This window comes from Pseudophryne corroboree, chromosome 12 (assembly GCF_028390025.1).
Source record: "Pseudophryne corroboree isolate aPseCor3 chromosome 12, aPseCor3.hap2, whole genome shotgun sequence".
Lineage (NCBI taxonomy): Eukaryota > Metazoa > Chordata > Amphibia > Anura > Myobatrachidae > Pseudophryne > Pseudophryne corroboree.
Window position 1 is genome coordinate 116,504,548 of NC_086455.1, and position 23,966 is coordinate 116,528,513.

Sequence of the window (23,966 nt, forward strand, 5' to 3'; positions counted from 1 at the left end):
TAGGATCCTTCATCAAAGGGCAAGCCTAGCTATAGGGAGTAAAGCAACCACATTCTTTGTCTGGTTTTCGTGACCATTAATCTCTCCTTGATAAAACTGGTTAAGAACTCTCACATGCAGACAAGACCATCACAACTTTCATTCTCGTTTTTTGAAAAGAGATTATTTACTTAATGTCCACATAAAGGCAGCAAATCCGTAACTTGTACAAAGGCTGCAGCACCAACATACACATCATTTACAGGTGTATAGGAAATAGCAACCCTGGTTATATTAATAGGGAACCCCTTACACAGCGGAGCCTGAGAAAATGCCTGTATGCAAATCACACATACACAACTGCCAGAAAATGCCTAATTAGGATAGAATTATTAATTTGCTTCCTAAATAAGGTTTGTAAATGCTCTATTTAAAAAGGAATCTCCCAGATCCAAAAAGTTTGGGACCAGAAGAATTTGAGGTTGCAGTTTTCCATACTTTGGCATATCCGCATACTAGAATGAGATCTCTTGGGGATGAGACCCAAGTCTATGCAGAAAATGCATTAATGTTTCACATACACACAACCTGAAGGCAATTATTACACAACACCTTTAATAATGTTTTGCGTGAAACAAACGGTGTATACTGAACCATCAGAGGTCACTATCTAGGTCACACTCATAAGATTTGGATTTCAAAATATTCCGGATATTGGATTTTTGGGATATGGGAGACTCCGCACGTATTAGAAGACATATCCAGACATCACCCTCCTCCCCCTTGTTACCATGAAATAAAGCCCACCATTGAAGGAGAAAGGCTACCAGCACTACAGGCATGAGGTATTCCTTACATTAACAGATTATCTAGGCTGAAAATCCTATGACAGCAATCACATAGCATACATCAAAGCAAGCCTACTAAACGCTCAGTTCACTTACAAACCTAGGGGCAGATGCAGACTTCAGCGCAAGTCGGCCAGACACCTCTTCCATGTAGATCTGAGAGGTCCTCTAAATAAGACATTGAGACCCCTTAAAAAGGGACTGCAATAAAGCACCACACAAAACACTTCGGCCAGAGTCCTGCAGGCGGTATTTCTTGAAAAGCTCCGCTAATCACTTTCTAACATAGTAGCCCGACAATAGCCAAAAGAACATCACAGGATCAAGACCGTGCACCCATGTTTCAGCTTAGAGAACCCGGCTTCTTTCCCACTGAGAATGGCAGATACAAGTCATTTCCACTCCATTTAAATGACAAAACATAGAACATTAACATACACTATTCCACACTTGTTCTAGTGTATAGTATAGTATATAGTACTAGAATCCAGAGCGGTTTTTGATCCATTCAGAGCGTGTTTGCTGGACATATTCCACATGGTCTGTTCGTGGTTGGCAAAATGACAGCTCCAGTGAAAGCTGTTAAGAGGGTAGTAGTAACTATGCACTGATCAAAAGGGCAGCAAAATGTAAACTACAAGTTCCCCTGGTGCCCACAGAGCGCAATGCGAGCACGAGTCACAATACAGTTTAATTTCATTAGCAGAAGAGATATTCTACATAAACCTTGTAATATTACTGTCCTGGAGTACCCATAGTGCTTTGTGAAATCAGGAGTCACCGGAGCAGGTTAACACCTCCGATCAGTGCAATCTGTTCTGTCTACCATGCGAGCGGCACCATAGTGTGACAAGCACGCTACAAAGGAGTCACAATTTTATATTTCACATTTGCAACGGCCCAACACAAATGCCAATATAAAAGCTACAGTAAGGTCGCAGGTTCAGCACATATAAAATAGATACTGCATCTCTCAATGTAGGTCAGACTTTTAATACAGAATTGTTTTTGTAAATATCACTTTTATCTTGGACTTTAAGAAAACATTCATAGGACAATACCACCATGTGAGAAGGCACCAAAAAGGTGAATGAAGAAAGGAATTCCCCAAACAGATGGGGTTCCCTAATCCAGAACAGTCTCCTACTGCGCTACAACCTACTTTTACCCCTTTCAATACCAAAACAAACAGAATTGCTTTTTAGTCTGTAAAACTGCACATTTATATTCACAGTAATTAAGAGGTTAAGCAGTCCCTGGTTACAAAGCGACTGCTGGGAACCACTGGCATTCAGCTCTCAGACATAAAAGAAGCTATGAACCACTGCTGATCATTATGTGCGACACTGGCTGGGCATGACAGGCAATGACGCCATCTGTGTGAGGCAGGGCCTGGCACTGTGTCTCAGATCATACAGTAGACATGTCATTCTCTGTTCAAGATTAAGCACATACTGTATTTCTGATCATTGCAAAGTATGATGGGGCCAGTGCAGAGATGGAATCAAAAAGGAAGCAACATTCATGCAAACCAAAAGTGTATTTCCAGATAAGATATCTGAGAGGCTTATTGCAGAGCCAGCATACAGAAGTGTCCTCGTACATCTAGCCTCAAGACACCACGCAGGTAGAGATGCCTGGTGCGAATGAGCCACCAGGTCCAGCGCAACTCTGCTAGGCCGAAAATGCGTCTTCGACACAATGCGAGGAGACTAGGGAATCACCAGGAGACTTTGCCGAATCAATGGATAAAGATGTGTCCTCACACATCTTGTCTCAGTACACCATGTATAAGCGGCTTTTGCGTGCTATTGGCATAGTTTCGCTAAATAAGACGCATTTTAACAGAAAGTCACACGTAAAGATGATAGGCGCTACAGAATCACTCTGCGGCATGGCGTGACTATAAGGGCTGTTTAACATGCAAGGAGGCTAGCTGTAAGTGGACACATATGTATGCAACACTTCTCTATTGCATGACTGAATATCTGTATATGGAGCACAATGAACTTTTATTGGAAAAAAGCTGTGACTGCTACATTGTAGCACTTTGTATACAGATTTAGGGAGTCCGTCACACACAGATATACAAGTGTCACACATCACATTACTCAGCACATTCTCTTGGTGCATCGTACTGCGACACTAGCAGAGTCTAACGCAGTGATTGCTAACCTTGACACGCCAGCTGTTGTGGAACTACACATCCCAGCATGCCCTGCATCAGTTTTAGCATGGCCAAATAACAAAACTGTAGCAGGGCATGCTGGGATATGTAGTTCAACAACAGCCGGAGTGTCAAGATTACCGTGAGCGTACCCCCCCCCCCCCCCCCCCCCCTGCATGAACTTTGCATATGCAAGAACATCACTTACTACCCCAATTCTGTCGCTTTGGTAGAAAGTATCGTTCCAAACAGCATACCGCCCGCCATAGCTGCATTCACAAGCGCATGTTTTGCGCAGGGCAAACTCACAAGATACACTACCACAAATGGGCGCACAGTCATCTCTGCATCAGCCTTAATGAAGTTCCCGGCAATTGTGCATAACACCCCAATGTCTGTATGGCTAACACACTAAATCGCAAAATTGGAGGTGCAAACACAGATGTTACATAGGGTACGATTCAATTGTTTTACCCCGCAGCTACCACTAGGGGGCACAAAACAGAACAATTTAATTGTTACTCCATTTACATGCCCGGTACCCGCAGGGATGACATTTCTTCTTGCAGCTTCCTGAGGTGTGAGTAGAAATGTGCACAGAAGTGGGTACTTTGGGCGTCCGAAGTTGCTAACAGGAGGTTGGACGCCCAAAACAGAATTTTAGACGGGTTTAGCCGTTTTACGCAGCGAAATTCTGTTTAGGTGCACCCATACACCAATTGAATGGTCACAATTGTTTTGGGAAAATGAGATGCCAAAAAACAATTAACCCGAAACCGATGAATAAGATATGGCGTTGGCATTAATCTTTCAAGAACAAGCCCTGAGTAAGACCCAGTAATGAAGAACACTGAACAGAGCAGGACTGGGGAAGCACAAAGATTGATCCACACTGCATACATTATTCTTACTCAGTGTGTACCATACAGAGGTCAGTACATACATCAATACACAGGACCCAGATCGTGCCTGCCCATAATGTACACTGTAGACCAAGGATCCCATCTCAAAACATAGAAGGTTTTTAAACTTTATTAATAACAATAACAATGGCGATAGTGTGTGAGTGTGTGAGTGTACGCGTGCCTCCGTTACATAACTGGCCCTGCATATGAAATCACCCAATCAAGATACTGCAATATTACAAGGCAAGTCTGCCAAGTGTCAGTCACTATGGCTTACTTACATGTGCCCTGAGCCATAGCAGCCAGTCAGAATAAAAGAGGCCTACTATACACCTCTTTAAATCAGGGAATCCTCTTGACATGGCAACTAGCAGCAGAAAAGTAAAAAAAAATAAAAAAAAAAGTAAAGGATGCCATATTTAATAAAGTATAAATAACAATCCTTACACTTATATTATCCAGTAATATGCAACCTGATTTGCAAAGAATACTAAGGCCAAAATAAGTACCTCAGTTGCGTTGTGAACGCCATTAACACGGACTTAGACCTACGTTCATGTATGAGGGAGGTTACAAACACTTGTGATCAAGGGGGTGTGTAAATGGGTCTATCCCCATACAGTACCGGCTACATGCCTTTACCAGCAGTGAAAACACTTAGGGACTTTGGATGCCAGCGGGTAAGGACACTTAAGAGGGAAATTTATTAATACCCTAGTACAGAGGTGCTAAACATGCAGCCATCAAACTGTTGTGGAATAACACGACCCAGAATGCCCTGCCACAGTCAGCATTCCCAAACAGCAAAACTGTGGCAGGGCATGCTGGGCTGTGTAGTGGCACTAAAACAGCACGTTGAGCACTCCTGTCCCTAGAACATCAATTTGTTTAGAGAAGGCAATACGACAGTCACGTTCCAGTCCCAAAAATGTGTAGAAAAAGCACAGGTATTACAAATCATGTATAAACACAGGGAACGCTCCTGTCATTTAACTCAGGAGCCAATTACATACAGTATTAGACGGAGTAATATTTTTGCTGTAGACAAAGAACCAGGTTATGCAACAAATCAAACACTTAGAAATGCTTTTACCACTTGGACAGATGAGCGCACCTTTTATAAAAAGCCCCCCTAACATGACCAGTACAATTGTTAGCCGTATAGGTTACACAGAGTGCCTGGTCACATGTTCCCAGCCAGACTGAACACCTAACAGCAGACACTTCATAAACCCACCTTGCTGCCAATATCTTCTTTCCTTGCTCCAGGCTTGTGTCTTCTCAGCTTTATAGAAGGAGACCGGAGCAGGTTCTTCAGGCGGCTGGTTATGGTCGTTCCAGCTTCTACTGCAGCCATAATTTAGGGTTTGCAAAAGTCCTTTTGTGTTGATTTAATAAAAATATATATTTTTTTTATCAAAAAAAAAAAAAAAATGTAAAAAATATAATAAAATTGCACTTTCCTACCAGGGACTGGTACTATGCCAAAAATCAGCCCTGCTGCATTGTTACATAGTCCATGGCTGAGATACAGAGACCCTATGCCTGTCAGCATGTATGGATGCCAGTGCGACTTTCCATGCTGCGGGGCTTTTGTTACCAAGTAGAGGAGGATGGGCTGGGTGGAGGGAACTGCTGTCAGATTTTCACAGAGGCAACCTGAAATAACAGAGAGCAGCAGGCGTTTAGAACGGCTGAAGGCTGAATTTATGGGAGTGCAATGCAGGGCTTGCTGTGTGCTGTGCTGACACTCGCAGGAATCATGGGAGATCGCAGGGCCTCCAAACACATTTGAAAAATGCCACAATTATAGTTCTGCAATGAATGCAGTAAACAATAAAATGACTAGAACACAATGTGATCATGTGCTGCCTTCATTAGCTCAGCACACAGCAACCGATAAGTAATAGCAGAAGTATATACTGCTAGGCAGCTAATATACATTACTACATATAGTACACACACTAATCAGCTTATTAAAACATAGTACAGTAGCACTTCACGACCAAACGCACCCTAGAAGTATATTGTATTTCACAAACGCAGTGTAATTTAACTTTATTTTCTGTTTGTTAGTAAAAGGAATAGCAATATCATTCCATAAACAGGGCATCACAAAGCCATGCTAGTTAATCTTCATATTTCAGACACATGAAAAAAAAAAAGGCAAAAAAAAAAAAAAAAATAAGATTTTACTTACCGGTAAATCTATTTCTCGTAGTCCGTAGTGGATGCTGGGGACTCCGTAAGGACCATGGGGATTAGACGGGCTCCGCAGGAGACATGGGCACTTTAAGAAAGAATTTAGATTCTGGTGTGCACTGGCTCCTCCCTCTATGTCCCTCCTCCATACCTCAGTTAGAGAAACTGTGCCCGTAAGAGCTGACAGTACAAGGAAAGGATTTTGGTAATCCAGGGCAAGATTCATACCAGCCACACCGTATAACTTGAGATAAACATACCCAGTCAACAGTATGAACAACAGAGCAACAGGTCAACCCTGATGCAACCATAACATAACCCTTATTTAAGCAATAACTATATACGAGCACTGCAGAAGAAGTCCGCACTTGGGACGGGCGCCCAGCATCCACTACGGACTACGAGAAATAGATTTACCGGTGAGTAAAATCTTATTTTCTCTGACGTCCTAGTGGATGCTGGGGACTCCGTAAGGACCATGGGGATTATACCAAAGCTCCCAAACGGGCGGGAGAGTGCGGATGACTCTGCAGCACCGAATGAGCAAACTCAAGGTCCTCCTCGGCCAGGGCATCAAACTTGTAGAACTTTGCAAAAGTGTTTGAACCTGACCAAGTAGTCGCTCGGCAAAGTTTTAATGCCGAGACCCCTCGGGCAGCCGCCCAAGAAGAGCCCACCTTCCTAGTGGAATGGGCCTTAACTGATTTTGGCAGCGGCAATCCAGCCGCCGAATGAGCCTGCCGAATCGTGTTACAGATCCAGCGAGCAATAGTCTGCTTTGAAGCAGGAGCACCAAGCTTGTTGGAAGCATACAGGATAAACAAAGACTCTGTTTTCCTGACCCTAGCCGTTCTGGCTACATAAACCTTCAAAGCCCTGACTACATCAAGCAACTCGGAATCCTCCAAGTCCGTAGTAGCCACAGGCACCACAATAGGTTGGTTTATATGAAAGGATGAAACCACTTTCGGCAGAAATTGTGGACGGGTCCGCAATTCTGCTCTATCCGCATGGAAAACCAGATAGGGGCTTTTATGTGACAAAGCCGCCAACTCTGACACACGCCTAGCCGAAGCCAAGGCTAATAGCATGGCCACCTTCCACGTGAAATATTTCAACTCCACCGTTTTGAGTGGTTCAAACCAGTGTGATTTCAGGAAACTCAACACCACGTTAAGATCCCAAGGTGCCACTGGAGGCACAAAAGGGGGCTGAATATGCAGCACTCCCTTTACAAACGTCTGAACTTCAGGTAGAGAAGTCAACTCCTTTTGAAAGAAAATGGATAGGGCCGAAATCTGGACCTTAATGGACCCCAATTTTAGGCCCAAATTCACTTCGGACTGTAGGAAGTGAAGGAAACGGCCCAACTGGAATTCCTCCGAAGGGGCATTCCTGGCCTCACACCAAGCAACATATTTTCGCCATATACGGTGATAATGTTGAGCTGTCACGTCCTTCCTAGCCTTTATCAGCGTAGGAATGACCTCCTCCGGAATGCCTTTCTCAGCTAGGATCCGGCATTCAACCGCCATGCCGTCACATGCAGCCGCGGTAAGTCTTGGAACAGACAGGGCCCCTGTTGCAACAAGTCCTGTCTTAGAGGAAGAGGCCACGGGTCCTCTGTGAGCATTTCTTGCAGATATGGATACCAAGTCCTTCGTGGCCAATCTGGAACAATGAGTATCGTTCTCACTCATCTTTTTCTTATTATTCTCAGCACCTTGGGTATGAGAGGAAGAGGAGGAAATGCATAGACCGACTGGAACACCCACGGTGTCACCAGGGCATCTACAGCTATCGCCTGAGGATCTCTTGACCTGGCGCAATACCTCTGTAGTTTTTTGTTGAGGCGGGATGCCATCATGTCCACCTGTGGCAGTACCCACCGACTTGCAGTCTGTGCGAAGACTTCCTGATGAAGTCCCCACTCTCCCGGGTGGAGGTCGTGTCTGCTGAGGAAGTCTGCTTCCCAGTTGTCCACTCCCGAGATGAACACTGCTGACAGTGCGCTTACGTGATTTTCCGCCCAGCGAAGAATTCTGGTGGCTTCCGCCATCGCTACCCTGCTCCTTGTGCCGCCTTGTCGGTTTACATGAGCCACTGCGGTGATGGTGTCTGACTGAATCAGAACCGGTTGGTCGCGAAGCAGGGTCTCCGCTTGACGTAGGGCGTTGTATACGGCCCTTAGTTCCAGGATGTTGATGTGAAGGCAAGTCTCCTGACTTGACCACAGACCTTGGAAATTTCTTCCCTGTGTGACTGCTCCCCACCCTCGGAGGCTTGCATCCGTGGTCACCAGGACCCAGTCCTGAATGCCGAATCTGCGGCCCTCGAGAAGGTGAGCACTCTGCAGCCACCACAGGAGAGACACCCTGGCCCTGGGGGATAGGGTGATTAACCGATGCATCTGAAGATGTGATCCGGACCACTTGTCCAGTAAGTCCCATTGAAAGGTCCTCGCATGGAACCTGCCGAAGGGAATGGCCTCGTATGATGCCACCATCCTTCCCAGGACTCGAGTGCAGTGATGCACTGACACCTGTTTTGGTTTTAATAGGTTCCTGACCAGTGTCATGAGCTCCTGAGCTCTCTCTATCGGGAGATAAACCCTTTTCTGGTCTGTGTCTAGAATCATGCCTAGGAAAGGCAGGCGAGCCGTAGGAACCAACTGCGACTTTGGAATATTTAGAATCCAGCCGTGTTGCCGTTACACTTCCAGAGAAAGTGCTACGCTGATCAGCAACTGCTCTCTTGATCCCGCTTTTATGAGGAGATCGTCCAAGTATGGGATAATTGCGACCCCTTGCATCCGCAGGAGTACCATCATTTCCGCCATTACCTTGGTAAATATTCTCGGTGCCGTGGAGAGACCAAACGGCAACGTCTGAAATTGGTAATGACAATCCTGTACCACAAATCTGAGGTACGCCTGATGAGGTGGATAAATGGTGACATGAAGGTATGCATCCTTTATGTCCAGACACCATAAAATCCCCCCCTTCCAGGCTTGCGACGACCGCTCTCAGCGATTCCATCTTGAACTTGAACCTTTTCAGGTATATGTTCAGGGATTTTAAATTCAATATGGGCCTGACCGAACCGTCCGGTTTCAGGACTACAACATGGTCGAATAATAACCCCCTCCTTGTTGAAGGAGGGGAACCTTGACCACCACCTGTTGAAGATACCATTTGTGAATTGCAGTTAACACTATTTCCCTCTCGTGGGGGGAAGCCGGCAGGGCCGTCGGTGAGGGGGCATCTCCTCGAAGTCCAGCTTGTATTCCTGAGACACAATATCTATTGCCCAGGGATCCAACAGGGAGTGAACCCACTTGTGGCTGAAATTTCGAAGACGTGCCCCCACCGGGCCTAGCTCCGCCTGTGGAGCCCCAGCGACATGCAGTGGATTTTGTAGAGGCCGGGGAGGACTTCTGTTCCTGGGAACTAGCTGTGTTTTGCAGCTTCTTTCCTCTGCCCCTGCCTCTGTTAAGAAAGGACGCACCCTGTGCTGGAATATAAGGCAAAAGATCAGAATTACCAGCTATAGCTGTGGAGACCAGGTCCGAGATCCCTTCTCCACACAATCCTCAGCCTTGTAAGGTAAACCTTCCATATGCCTCTTAAGTCGGCATCACCTGTCCATTGCATGTTCCACAGGACATGTCAAGCAGAAATCGACATAGCGTCGACTCTAGAACCCAGTAGACTAATGTCTCTTTGGGCATGAATGAATATATATATATATATATATATATATATATATATATATATATATATATATATATATATATATATATATATATATATATATATATATATAGTCTCAATCTCTGCTGATAAGGTATCTGTCCACGCTGCTACAGCGCTATAAACCCATGCCGACACAATCGCCGGTCTGAGTAGTGCACCATAATGTGTGTAAATGGACTTCAAAGTACTTTTACTGCATGCTATCTGCAGGATCCCTGAGGATAGCTGTTAAGTCAGCGCTACCTTTTGGGCAAACGTGACACCCTAGGGGAAGATTCCCATCGTAACCTGGCCCTAGTAGGGAAAGGATACTCCCTGAGAATTCTTTGTGGGAAACTGCAGTCTCTTGTCTAGAGATTCCCGCTCTTTTTCTTCATGAGAGGAGGGAAATTTACCTCAGCTTTCTTCCCCTTAAACATGTGTACCCTTGTGTCAGGGACAGATGAGTCATCAGTGATATGCAAAACATTTTTTATTACAATAATCATATATTGAATACTTTCCTGCCATTTTGGCTGTAACTTTGCATTATCGTAGTCGACACTGGAGTCAGACTCCGTGTCGATATCAGTGTCTATTATTTTGGATAGTGAGCATTGAGAGACTCTGAAGGTCTCTGCGACATAGGGACAGACATGGGTAGATTCCCAGTCTGTTCTCTAATCTCTTGTGCAATAAATTTACCTTAGCACTTAATTTCACATATCCAAACAGGTGTCGGCGTTGTCGATGGAGACACCACTCACACACACATTTGCTCCATCTCCTCCTTAGGGGAGCCTTTTACCTCAGACATGTCGACACACACGTACCGACACCACACACTCAGGGAATGCTCATCTGAAGACAATTCCCCCAACAAGGCCCTTTGGAGAGACAGAGAGAGAGTATGCCAGCACACACCCCAGCGCTATAAACCCAGGAATAACACAGTAACTTAATGTTAACCCAGTAGCTGCTGTTTATATAGATTTTTGCGCCTAATTATGTGCCCCCCCTCTCTTTTTACCCTTTTCTACCGTGTATCTGCAGGGGAGAGCCTGGGGAGCTTCCTCTCAGCGGAGCTGTGGAGAAAAAATGGCGCAGGTGAGTGCTGAGGAAGAAGCCCCGCCCCCTCGGCGGCGGGCTTCTGTCCCGCTTAAATATAAATTTTCTTGGCGGGGGCTCATACATATATACAGTGCCCAACTGGATATATGTGTCCGAGGTCCATATGCTGCCCAGGGTGCCCCCCCCCCCCCCCTGCGCCCTGCACCCTTACAGTGACCGGAGTATGTGAGGTGTGTGGGAGCAATGGCGCACAGCTGCAGTGCTGTGCGTTACCTCAGTGAAGAACGGAGTCTTCTGTCGCCGATTTCAAAGTCTTCTTGCTTCTCATACTCACCCGGCTTCTGTCTTCCGGCTCTGCGAGGGGGACGCCTGCGCGGCTCTGGGATCGGACGACGAGGGTGAGATCCTGTGTACGATCCCTCTGGAGCTAATGGTGTCCAGTAGCCTAAGAAGCAGGACCTAGCTTCAGAGAGTAGGGCTGCTTCTCTCCCCTCTGTCCCACGATGCAGGGAGTCTGTTGCCAGCAGAGCTCCCTGAAAATAAAAAACCTAACAAAATACTTTCTCACAGCAAGCTCAGGAGAGCTCACTGAACAGCACCCAGCTCATCCGGGCACAGTCTCAAACTGAGGTCTGGAGGAGGGACATAGAGGGAGGAGCCAGAGCAGACCAGAATCTAAATTCTTTCTTAAAGTGCCCATGTCTCCTGCGGAGCCCGTCTAATCCCCATGGTCCTTACGGAGTCCCCAGCATCCACTAGGACGTTAGAGAAAAAGAAATAAAACACTTATCTACTTTAGCATGATCACCATACACTCAGTGGGGCAGATGTACTAAGCCTGGAGAAGTGATAAAGCAGTGATAAGTGCAAGGTGACATTGGAGCTGATTGGCTGGTGCATTATGTAAATTTACCTATTGGAGCTGATTGGCTGGTGCGTTATCACCTTGTACTTATCACTGCTTTATCACTTCTCCAGGCTTAATTCATCTGCCCCAATGGATTGAATGTTCTGAAAGTTTAAGCACTAGGTCATTGAAAGCACCTATGGGAAGCTTAAATTATTTACTATACAAGAAAATCTATTTCACAAACAAAAAGATTCAATATTAGCAACACATTGCTCAACCAGATCCATAAAAAAGGTATAAGCAGCGCAGATGAATATAATATAGAAATATTTGGAATCCTCATCAGTGTAATGGCTAAATGAACATGAAATGCTCCCATAGCCCCGTACACACAAGTCACCGCCTTTCTGTAGAGCCACAATAAAATAATGTTACAATTTTAATCTACAATGTCACGAATGTCACTGTATGTTTAATATTAACCCCCCCAGACCCGGATAGGATCACATGGGGTCACGCTCAGAATTCCTGCAGTTGCAGAGAACTTCCCTCTTTCCCCTGGGGATACGGTCGATAGGTCAACACAGCTTAGATCGACAGTCATTACGTCGACCACTGAAGGTCGACATGCATTAGGTAGACATGAGTTTCACATTTTTTTGGACTTTCATACTTTACAATCCACGTGGACTACAATTGGGAACGGTAACCTGTGCCAAGTGCAGCGGAGCAAGGCACTTTGCCCGAAGCATGGCAAGCAAAGCGAGCCATGCGAGGGGACACTGTGTACTAATTGGGGTTCCCAGTCACTTTACAAAGAAAAACGACACCCAAAAAAGTCCAAAAACCCATGTCGACCTATTGCCCCTGTCGACCTTCCATGGTCGACCCAATGACTGTTGACCTAAGTTGAGTCGACCCATAACCCTTCGCCTGAGCCTAAATGGGCTTTGAACTTTGATCTAAAACACCTAATGTGACAGCTGCTGCGGTTTGAAGGTCTCAGAAACAGTGGGGGTCCGAGACAGGAACCAGAGACTTTGCCAGTCTGATGAAAGAATAGGATAAATGCATTCAAATACAATAAGGTGTTTGTTACATTTATACTTTCATTTTTCTCCCATGTAGAAAAAAAACAAACAAAAAAAACAAAACAAAACAAAACAAAACAAAAACAAAAAAACACAGTATTGCTAGACGGCACTTACTATCTTCAAATCAGTTTACTGACATACATAAACTTTGTTACCACAAGCGACCAGACTGAAAGGCCATTCTGCAAGTATCGTAAGTAGTGTAGAAATATGGATGCTACACAAACACAACCAATACACGTCTAGAATGCATCACACACACTCAACATAGTTCACATTGGACAGTATGGCACACTAATATGCTTGTCATTGCAGGGTGTGCAGTTAAATAGAATAGTAAAACATTAACTATGCAATAATTACGGTGAATATGTGAAATGAGGAGGCAAATAAAAGAAATTAAATTGAAAACTGGAAGTGGACACTTTTGGGTAAATTTACTAAGGTGGGAGATTTTTAGAACTGGTGATGTTGCCCATGGCAACCAAGCAGATTCTACTTACCATTTATCTAGCTGCTTCTAGCAGATAATAGATATAATCTGATTGGTTGCTATGGGCAACATCACCAGTTCTAAAAATCTCCCACCTTAGTAAATTTACCCCTTTGATGGGAATTCAATTGTTTTTCCCACAGCTACCACTAGGAGGCACAAAACAGAGCATTTCAATTGTTGCTCTGTTTAGACACGTGGTAGCTGCAGGGATGACATTTCTTCTTGCAGCCTCCTTAGGTGCGAAGGGAAATGTGCATAAAGTGGGCACTTTGGACATCTGAACACCAGTTCAGGTGTCCAAAGCAGGACTTTAGATAGGATTACTTCTTGAATTCCCCCTTGTTGAACAGTGACAATCAACACCCAAACATACAGTATGCAGACGTAAGCTGGAGCCCAAACTCTAAGCTCCAACACTCCTAAAGATAAGGCGTGTGTGTGAGCTTTATGTTAGAATGTTGCAAAACTTCAATTGCAGATATAAAAGCCTATACGCCACCATATGTCAGTTGTGTGGACAGAAGAGGAGATGAATATTAATGTAAATGCTGACACCGATACCCTTTGTAGCAGGGGAGACAGAAATCTGACCTAGGACATGACAGAAAATAAGGGAGCCATCTCATTCGTCGCTTTCAAGCATTGACTGTAAATAATGAATATTAAACAGATGACCATACTAGTCTAGGATACACTGTACAATATCTGCCCTCTGGCATATGACCTCAGGATTTATTTATTTTTATTTATTAACAGTTTCTTATACAGCGCAGCATATTCCGTTGTGCTTTACAATTAGAACAACAGTAATAGAACAAAACTGGGAAAAACAGACAGAGGTAGGAAGGCCCTGCTCGCAAGCTTACAATCTATGGGGAAAATAAGATTTTACTCACCAGTAAATCTATTTCTCGTAGTCCGTAGTGGATGCTGGGAACTCCGAAAGGACCATGGGGAATAGCGGCTCCGCAGGAGACTGGGCACAACTAAAGAAAGCTTTTAGGTCACCTGGTGTGCACTGGCTCCTCCCACTATGACCCTCCTCCAAGCCTCAGTTAGGACACTGTGCCCGGACGAGCCGACATAATAAGGAAGGATTTTGAATCCCGGGTAAGACTCATACCAGCCACACCAATCACACCGTATAACTCGTGATACTATACCCAGTTTAACAGTATGAAAACAACTGAGCCTCTCAACAGATGGCTCAACAATAACCCTTTAGTTAACAATAACTATGTACAAGTATTGCAGACAATCCGCACTTGGGATGGGCGCCCAGCATCCACTACGGACTACGAGAAATAGATTTACCGGTGAGTAAAATCTTATTTTCTCTGACGTCCTAGTGGATGCTGGGAACTCCGAAAGGACCATGGGGATTATACCAAAGCTCCCAAACGGGCGGGAGAGTGCGGATGACTCTGCAGCACCGAATGAGAGAACTCAAAGTCCTCCTCAGCCAGGGTATCAAATTTGTAGAATTTTGCAAACGTGTTTGCCCCTGACCAAGTAGCAGCTCGGCAAAGTTGTAAAGCCGAGACCCCTCGGGCAGCCGCCAAAGATGAGCCCACCTTCCTTGTGGAATGGGCTTTTACTGATTTAGGATGCGGCAGTCCAGCCGCAGAATGCGCCAGCTGAATTGTGCTACAAATCCAGCGAGCAATAGTCTGCTTAGAAGCAGGAGCACCCAGTTTGTTGGGTGCATACAGGATAAATAGCGAGTCAGTTTTCCTGACTCTAGCCGTCCTGGAAACATACATTTTCAAGGCCCTGACTACGTCCAGCAACTTGGAATCCTCCAAGTCCCTAGTAGCCGCAGGCACCACAATAGGTTGGTTCAAGTGAAAAGCTGATACCACCTTAGGGAGAAACTGGGGACGAGTCCTCAATTCCGTCCTATCCATATGGAAAATCAGATAAGGGCTTTTACATGACAAAGCTGCCAATTCTGACACACGCCTGGCTGAAGCCAAGGCCAATAACATGACCACTTTCCACGTGAGATATTTTAGATCCACGGTTTTAAGTGGCTCAAACCAATGTGATTTTAAGAAACTCAACACCACGTTGAGATCCCAAGGTGCCACTGGAGGCACAAACGGGGGCTGAATATGCAGCACTCCTTTCACAAACGTCTGAACTTCAGGTAGTGAAGCTAGTTCTTTCTGGAAGAAAATCGACAGGGCCGAGATCTGTACCTTAATGGAGCCTAATTTCAGGCCCATAGTCACTCCTGCTTGTAGGAAATGCAGAAATCGACCTAGTTGAAATTCCTCTGTTGGGGCCTTTTTGGCCTCACACCAAGCAACATATTTCCGCCATATGCGGTGATAATGCTTTGCAGTTACATCTTTCCTGCCTTTAATCAGCGTAGGAATGACTTCCTCCGGAATGCCCTTTTCCTTCAGGATCCGGCATTCAACCGCCATGCCGTCAAACGCAGCCGCGGTAAGTCTTGGAACAGACAGGGCCCCTGCTGCAGCAGGTCCTGTCTGAGCGGCAGAGGCCATGGGTCCTCTGAGATCATCTCTTGAAGTTCCGGGTACCACGCTCGTCTTGGCCAATCCGGAACCACGAGTATTGTTCTTACTCCTCGTTTTCTTATTATTCTCAGTACCCTTGGTATGAGAGGCAGAGGAGGGAACACAAACTGACTGGTACACCCACGGTGTCACTAGAGCGTCCACAGCTATCGCCTGAGGGTCCCTTGACCTGGCGCAATATCTCTCTAGTTTTTTGTTTAGGTGGGACGCCATCATGTCCACCTGTGGCCGTTCCCATCGATTTACAATCAGCGTGAAGACTTCTGGATGAAGTCCCCACTCTCCCAGGTGGAGGTCGTGCCTGCTGAGAAAGTCTGCTTCCCAGTTGTCCACTCCCGGAATGAACACTGCTGACAGTGCTAGTACGCGATTTTCCGCCCATCGGAGAATCCTTGTGGCTTCTGCCATTGCCATCCTGCTTCTTGTGCCGCCCTGTCGATTTACATGGGCGACTGCCGTGATGTTGTCTGACTGGATCAGTACCGGCTGGTGTAGAAGCAGGGATTTTGCCTGACTTAGGGCATTGTAAATGGCCCTTAGTTCCAGAATATTTATGTGTAGGGAAGTCTCCTGACTCGACCACAGTCCTTGGAAGTTTCTTCCCTGTGTGACTGCCCCCCAGCCTCGAAGGCTGGCATCCGTGGTCACCAGGACCCAGTCCTGTATGCCGAATCTGCGGCCCTCTAGAAGATGAGCACTCTGCAGCCACCACAGCAGAGACACCCTGGTTCTTGGAGACAGGGTTATTAGGCGATGCATCTGAAGATGCGATCCGGACCATTGGTCCAACAGGTCCCACTGAAAGATTCTGGCATGGAACCTGCCGAAAGGAATTGCTTCGTAAGAAGCCACCATCTTTCCCAGGACCCGCGTGCAGTGATGCACCAATACCTGTTTTGGTTTCAGGAATTCTCTGACTAGAGATGACAGCTCCTTGGCTTTCTCCTCCGGGAGAAACACTTTTTTCTGGACTGTATCCAGAATCATACCCAGGAACAGTAGACGTGTCGTCGGAACCAGCTGTGATTTTGGAATATTCAGAATCCAACCGTGCTGGTGTAGCACCTCCTGAGATAGTGCTACTCCCACCAACAACTGCTCCTTGGACCTCGCCTTTATTAGGAGATCGTCCAAGTACGGGATAATTAAAACTCCCTTTTTTCGAAGGAGTATCATCATTTCCGCCATTACCTTGGTTAACACCCTCGGTGCCGTGGAGAGTCCAAACGGCAGCGTCTGGAATTGGTAATGGCAATCCTGTACCACAAATCTGAGGTACTCCTGGTGAGGATAGTAAATGGGGACATGCAGGTAAGCATCCTTGATGTCCAGGGATACCATGTAATCCCCCTCGTCCAGGCTTGCAATAACCGCCCTGAGCGATTCCATCTTGAACTTGAATTTTTTTATGTATGTGTTCAAGGATTTCAAATTTAAAATGGGTCTCACCGAACCGTCCGGTTTCGGTACCACAAACAGTGTGGAATAGTAACCCCGTCCTTGATGAAGTAGGGGCACCTTGATTATCACCTGCTGGGAATACAGCTTGTGAATTGCCGCTAGCACAGCCTCCCTGTCTGAAGGAGTAATCGGCAAGGCAGATTTTAGGAACCGGTGGGGTGGAGACGCCTCGAATTCCAGTTTGTACCCTTGAGATACTATTTGCAGGATCCAGGGATCCACCTGTGAGCGAGCCCACTGATCGCTGAAATTTTTGAGGCGGCGCCCCACCGTACCTGGCTCCGCCTGTGGAGCCCCACCGTCATGCGGCAGACTTGGAAGAAGCGGGGGAGGACTTTTGCTCCTGGGAACCTGCTGTTTGTTGCAGCCTTTTTCCCCTACCTCTGCCTCTGGACAGAAAGGACCCGCCTTTTCCACGCCTGTTTTTCTGAGTCCGAAAGGACTGTACCTGATAAAACGGCGCCTTTTTAGGCTGTGAGGGAACATGGGGTAAAAATGCTGACTTCCCAGCAGTTGCTGTGGAAACTAGGTCCGTGAGACTATCCCCAAATAACTCCTCACCCTTATAAGGCAAAACTTCCATGTGCCTTTTTGAATCTGCATCCCCTGTCCACTGGCGAGTCCATAAGCCTCTCCTAGCAGAAATGGACAATGCACTTATTTTAGATGCCAGCCGGCAGATCTCCCTCTGTGCATCTCTCATGTATAAGACTGAGTCTTTTATATGCTCTATGGTTAGCAGAATAGTGTCCCTGTCTAGGGTGTCAATATTTTCTGACAGGGAATCTGACCACGCAGCGGCAGCACTGCACATCCATGCTGACGCAATAGCTGGTCTAAGTATAATGCCTGCTTTCTATCAGCAGGTTCCTTGAGGGCGGCCGTATCCGGAGACGGTAGTGCCACCTTTTTAGACAAACGTGTGAGCGCTTTATCCACCCTAGGGGGTGTCTCCCAACGTGACCTATCCTCTGGCGGGAAAGGGAACGCCATTAGTAACTTCTTCGAGATTACCAATCTTTTATCAGGGAAAGCCCACGCTTCTTCATACACTTCATTTAATTCTTCTGATGGGGGAAAAACTACGGGTAGTTTTTTCTCCCCAAACATAATACCCTTTTTAGTGGTACCTGGGTTTATAGCAGAAATTTGTAACACCTCTTTCATTGCTTCAATCATGCAACGAATGGCCTTAGTGGACATTAGACTAGACTCATCGTCGTCGACACTGGTGTCAGTATCCGTGTCGACATCCACGTCTGCCATCTGAGGTAGCGGGCGTTTTAGAGCCCCCGATGGCCTTTGAGACGCCTGGACAGGCACGAGCTGAGAAGCCGGCTGTCCCGCATTTGGCATGTCGTCAAATTTTTTTGTGTAAGGAGTCGACACGTGCACGCAATTCCTTCCATAAGTCCATCCACTCAGGTGTCTGCCCCGCAGGGGGTGACATCCCTTCTATAGGCATCTGCTCCGCCTCCACATCATTATCCTCATCAAACATGTCGACACAGCCGTACCGACACACCGCACACACACAGGGAATGCTCTAACAGAGGACAGGACCCACAAAAGCCCTTTGGGGAGACAGAGTGAGAGTATGCCAGCACACACCAGAGCGCTATATAATGCAGGGACTAACTGAGTTATGTCCCATATAGCTGCTGTTATATATACTGCGCCTAAATTTAGTGCCCCCCCTCTCTTTTTAACCCTTTTCTGTAGTGTAGACTGCAGGGGAGAGCCAGGGAGCTTCCTTCCAGCGGATCTGTGAAGGAGAAATGGCGCCAGTGTGCTGAAGGAGATAGCTCCGCCCCTTTTTCGCTGACTTTTCTCCCGCTTTTTTATGGATTCTGGCAGGGGTAATTATCACATATATAGCCTCTGGGGCTATATATTGTGGTATTTTTGCCAGCCAAGGTGTTTTTATTGCTGCTCAGGGCGCCCCCCCCTAGCGCCCTGCACCCTCAGTGACCGGAGTGTGAAGTGTGTATGAGGAGCAATGGCGCACAGCTGCAGTGCTGTGCGCTACCTTGGTGAAGACTGATGTCTTCTGCCGCCGATTTTCCGGACCTCTTCTTGCTTCTGGCTCTGTAAGGGGGACGGCGGCGCGGCTCCGGGACCGAACACCAAGGCCAGTTCCATGCGGTCGATCCCTCTGGAGCTAATGGTGTCCAGTAGCCTAAGAAGCCCAAGCTAGCTGCAAGCAGGTAGGTTCGCTTCTTCTCCCCTTAGTCCCTCGCTGCAGTGAGCCTGTTGCCAGCAGGTCTCACTGTAAAATAAAAAACCTAATTATATACTTTCTTTTTAGAAGCTCAGGAGAGCCCCTAGTGTGCATCCAACCTCGGCCGGGCACAAAATCTAACTGAGGCTTGGAGGAGGGTCATAGTGGGAGGAGCCAGTGCACACCAGGTGACCTAAAAGCTTTCTTTAGTTGTGCCCAGTCTCCTGCGGAGCCGCTATTCCCCATGGTCCTTTCGGAGTTCCCAGCATCCACTAGGACGTCAGAGAAATAGGCTTTAAATACACAAGGATATATGCTACCTATTGCATTATGGTCCACCAGATTGCTAGGTTCTTCATGAGTTGTATGATATGATCACCCCGCAATGTTGGCCAAGTGTCAGGAGGGTGTGAGAGTAAAGAAAGACAAGATATGTGATGTTATGTGTACTGTAAAGAGGATGTAATTAGATAGGGAAGCATTGAAGGTTATGTGGGTGGGTCTAGAATTTGATAGGCTTGCCTGAAGAGGTGAGTTTTCGGGGAACGTTTAAAGGTTTGGAGACTAGAGGCGAATCTTATTGTGCGTGGGAGGGCATTCCACAGAGTGGGTGAAGCCTGGATAAAGTCCTGTCATTTTGAGTGTGAACAAGTAATGAATGTGGATGAGAGACGTAGATCTTGTGCAGAGCGGAGAGGTTGGGTAGGGAGATATTTTGAGATGAATGAAGAGATGTATGTTGGTGCAGTTTGGTTAATAGCCTTGTATGTCAGTAAAAGTATTTTATATTTAATAAAGGTAGAATATAGGTAACCAATGGAGGTACTGACAGAGCGGATCTGCAGACGATGAACGTCTGGCAAGGAAGATTAGCCTCGCAGCTACATTCAAAATGGATTGTAGTGGTGAGAGCCTATGTTTGGGAAGACCGATCAGGAGACTATTACAATAATCAATGCGGGAGATAATTAGGGCATGGATTAGAGTTTTTGCTGTGTCTTGTGTAAGATATGGTCGTTTCTTAGATGTATGTAACATGATTTTGAGACAGATTGAATGTGGGGAACAAAGGACGGTTCAGAGTCAAGTATGACACCTAGGCAGCGAGCTTGTGGGGTAGGGATGATTGCCGAGTTATCAACGGTGATAGGGATATCAGGTTGGTAAATACAATTGGCCGGTGGAAATATAATTAATTCTGTTTTGGAAATATTAAGTTTGAGGTGGCGAGAGGTCATCCAAGACGAAGTGGCAGAAAGGCATTCAGTGACAGGGGCAAATACAGATGGTGACAAATCTGGGGAGGATAGGTAGATTTGAGTATCATCCGCATACAGATGGTACTGAAATCCGAAAGAGTTGATTAGTTTGCCAAGAGATGTGTTATAGATAGAGAAAAGCAGAGGACCTAATACTGAGCCTTGTGGTACTCCAACAGAGAGAGGTAGTGAAGAGGAGGTGGAATCAGAGAAACAAACACTGAAGGAGCGATTACATAGGCAGGATGAGAATCATCAGGATGTATATACATTGCTAGTGTCTCTGGAGGTCATTTACATAGCACAAGGGGACACAGACACATTGTAAAGATGGCTTTAGCCCAACTGTGCATTTGCTACTAAGTGCAATAACACAGGGGGTGGAGCTGCGGGTAACATTTCTGAGTTTTGTGACTATTAAAGATTAATATTTTTAATGGGACCCTTGTGTCCCTTCACAATTCATTTCAGCTAGTGGTCGCAAAACATTCTCAAATCACAGCGTCATTCGAGAGTTTCAGCAATTATGTCACCGGGTACTTAGGCTAAAGTGGGTCAATTTAATGTAAATTGAATAGCGCCGGGAAGGAGGTCCCATAGCCATTCAATGCGTTGTTAAGTCCGCCTAGTGGATTTCTGCTCGCACCCCTTCTGAGGTGCGAGCAGAAATATGACAAAACTAGGCCCACAATGCAGTTTTGTGCACTAGTGCGGTGAAAATAGCATCTCGCAGGGCATTTAAGTCATAGAATAAGGAGCGAGTAACGGCATTCTCCGACATAGCTGAATTGAATAGCACTGGGACCTCCTCCCGGTGTTATTCAATTTGTGTTGAATTGAATCGACCAAGGTTTTTTTTAATGAGAAGGTCTGCAATGGTTATTAAATTAAGGGGTGTGATAACTTGTCGACAGTAGAATGTAGACACTGTGGAACCCTTAACATTCACAATGTCCACCCCGATGTGGACGTGATGAATTGTCGACAAACTCTCCCTGGTGGTCTAGTCACTTCTTCCCTTCTCCTGGCAGCAGCGGAGGTTCCAGGGTCTCCCTCCGGTACCAGCAGTGCTGAGACAGTAATTGCCGGTGAAGACTTGTGATGCAGCAGTCCGGTATTTCTCTCCCTAGTGCCTCACCCTACGCCACCCGGAGGCATCCTCAGGCTATCAACACTGCACATAGCGACATTGTACTGTGAACCCGATGACAGGTGAGGATGCCAACCTGCCTATTGACGGTTTGAACCATGTCCACATAGTTGCTATCAACCAGTCAATTTGATAGCAAATGAAGCAAGCTGTACTTACCCATCATCCAGTTCTGTGGTGGTGGGCAGATTTGTGCCTCTGATTGTCCACATACTTTATGACTGCCAACCACCAGAAGTGGCTTTGCTCTTCACAATGACTAGAATTTTATTTGGTCCTGGACCAGCAACATGTGGCACCCGTGCAGGAACAACATGGCTCCAAGTTTGGGGACATACTAGGTATACGCTAAGATAATAAAAACTTCAAACACAGAATAAACATTGTCCTGACATCCCCCTCACATGACTAAACATATGGCAGCATTTTAGCAGAACACATAAGAGCTTTGAAGTGACATCAGCACATAGTGCAGTTCCAGATCTCAGAGCCGTCTGGATGGCAAAGTGAATGGGCACCTTGGCATGCAGGTTATGTATAGCAATGTAACACTAAAGGCAGCTTTTGTATGGCGTGAGCTACATAAACAGGACCTGTGTGCGTTCCCCATGACACTGACACACAATGTAACACTTTATCCTTATGTACACATCACCAGAGCAAATACTGTGGACACAAGACTAACATCAGACACTTCATTTCCAAACATCACATTTAGCTTTCTACAGCACGATCACAGGTATGCCCAATAGCTAGAAGGCACAGAACACATTGCTATTTAACAGAAAAGACCTTTACGGCCCATTGAGGATGTGGTTAGTTTCAGGGTTACATTGTTAATAAAGTGGTAGGATGGTCTTGACTGGTAGTTTATGTTTGCAGCGCTGTACAGCTTAGGTACACTACCTGCACACCCAGCTGTGCGGAGCCACAAGTCTAACCTCTACAACAACTAAAATGGCACAGGTTAGCCTAGCATGCTGGAAGGCTATCAGACACACATGCTTCAGCAAACACACAAATCTGATTGTCAGCCCATCACCAAACACCTAACAGACTGTATCCATAGGGACAATAACACCACAACATATGCACCTACCTTAAAGTTTATAGGGTGAGCTCCATGCAAACACTAAGATCACCACACTGCATGAATCATGGGTTTCAGGGATCACACACATAACACATACAACAGAAGGCTGGGAATAATCACACATAAGGCATGCAGAATAGCCAGTCAGGTATAAACTAGACACAAGTAGGAGCTCAGAAACAATAACCCAGGAAATTCTGCTCAAAAACTAACTCTTCCCCAATCTAGTGCTCAGTCCATATAAGCACACAGCGATTAGATACATGCACAGCCTTTGTCTGACACATGTATTGCACATGTATGACATGCATGCATGCATGCATAATCTGCACATACCCCCTCTTACTGTGGAGCACTATACATGTATCAGCAGCCTTTTAATAATATCCATCAGTCTGCTGGCAAGCACGTACATTTTATACATACACAGGTGGGGCACTGCCAGCAGCCAGAATACACACACATACATGTTTCAATGTGTCTACATACATACAGACATATACACACATACCTCCCGATCGCTGCTCACACAGCCGCTGCCTGCAGCAGAGTGATTTCTATTCTCAGTCTCCAGCAGCCTGCTGCAGATGGGGAGGAGGGGGGAGCTGAGAGTTACGGAAGCCTGGCAGGTACAAGCCTGGATTTATATACTCTGCCTATATGCAGCAGGCCAGGCACAGTCAGTAACTAACAGACAGTAATAACGGATTACTGGTCACAGATGACAGTGTTACTCCCACATCCATCCCCTAATCATATTATTATTACTATCTGAAACTCTGTCAGTAGTTTATGCAATATTAAAACTATAATCTGGTCACACATGAGAAACCTATATTCCATGCTGATATTTATGCTCCATTTGTTTGTGTGCCTTGTGTTTACTTCCT

The 23,966-nt window shown here is 46.0% G+C and overlaps 1 protein-coding gene across 5 annotated transcripts in view; it reads right to left on the reverse strand.

Moving 5' to 3' along the window:
• MAPKBP1 (mitogen-activated protein kinase binding protein 1) overlaps window positions 1-23,761 on the reverse strand; it is a 373,799-nt gene extending 350,038 nt beyond the window's left edge. For 3 of the 5 annotated variants that reach the window (XM_063947904.1, XM_063947905.1, XM_063947901.1), the window contains exons 1-2: window positions 23,588-23,761; window positions 5,137-5,558 (exon numbers count right to left, since the gene is read on the reverse strand). In XM_063947904.1, the coding sequence (XP_063803974.1) occupies window positions 5,137-5,256 (120 nt within the window). In that variant the 5' untranslated portion in view covers window positions 5,257-5,558; window positions 23,588-23,761. The remainder of the gene's footprint in view (window positions 1-5,136; window positions 5,559-23,587) is intronic. The other 2 variants (XM_063947902.1, XM_063947903.1) reach the window with 1 other exon arrangement.
• Window positions 23,762-23,966: the final 205 nt, after the last annotated feature.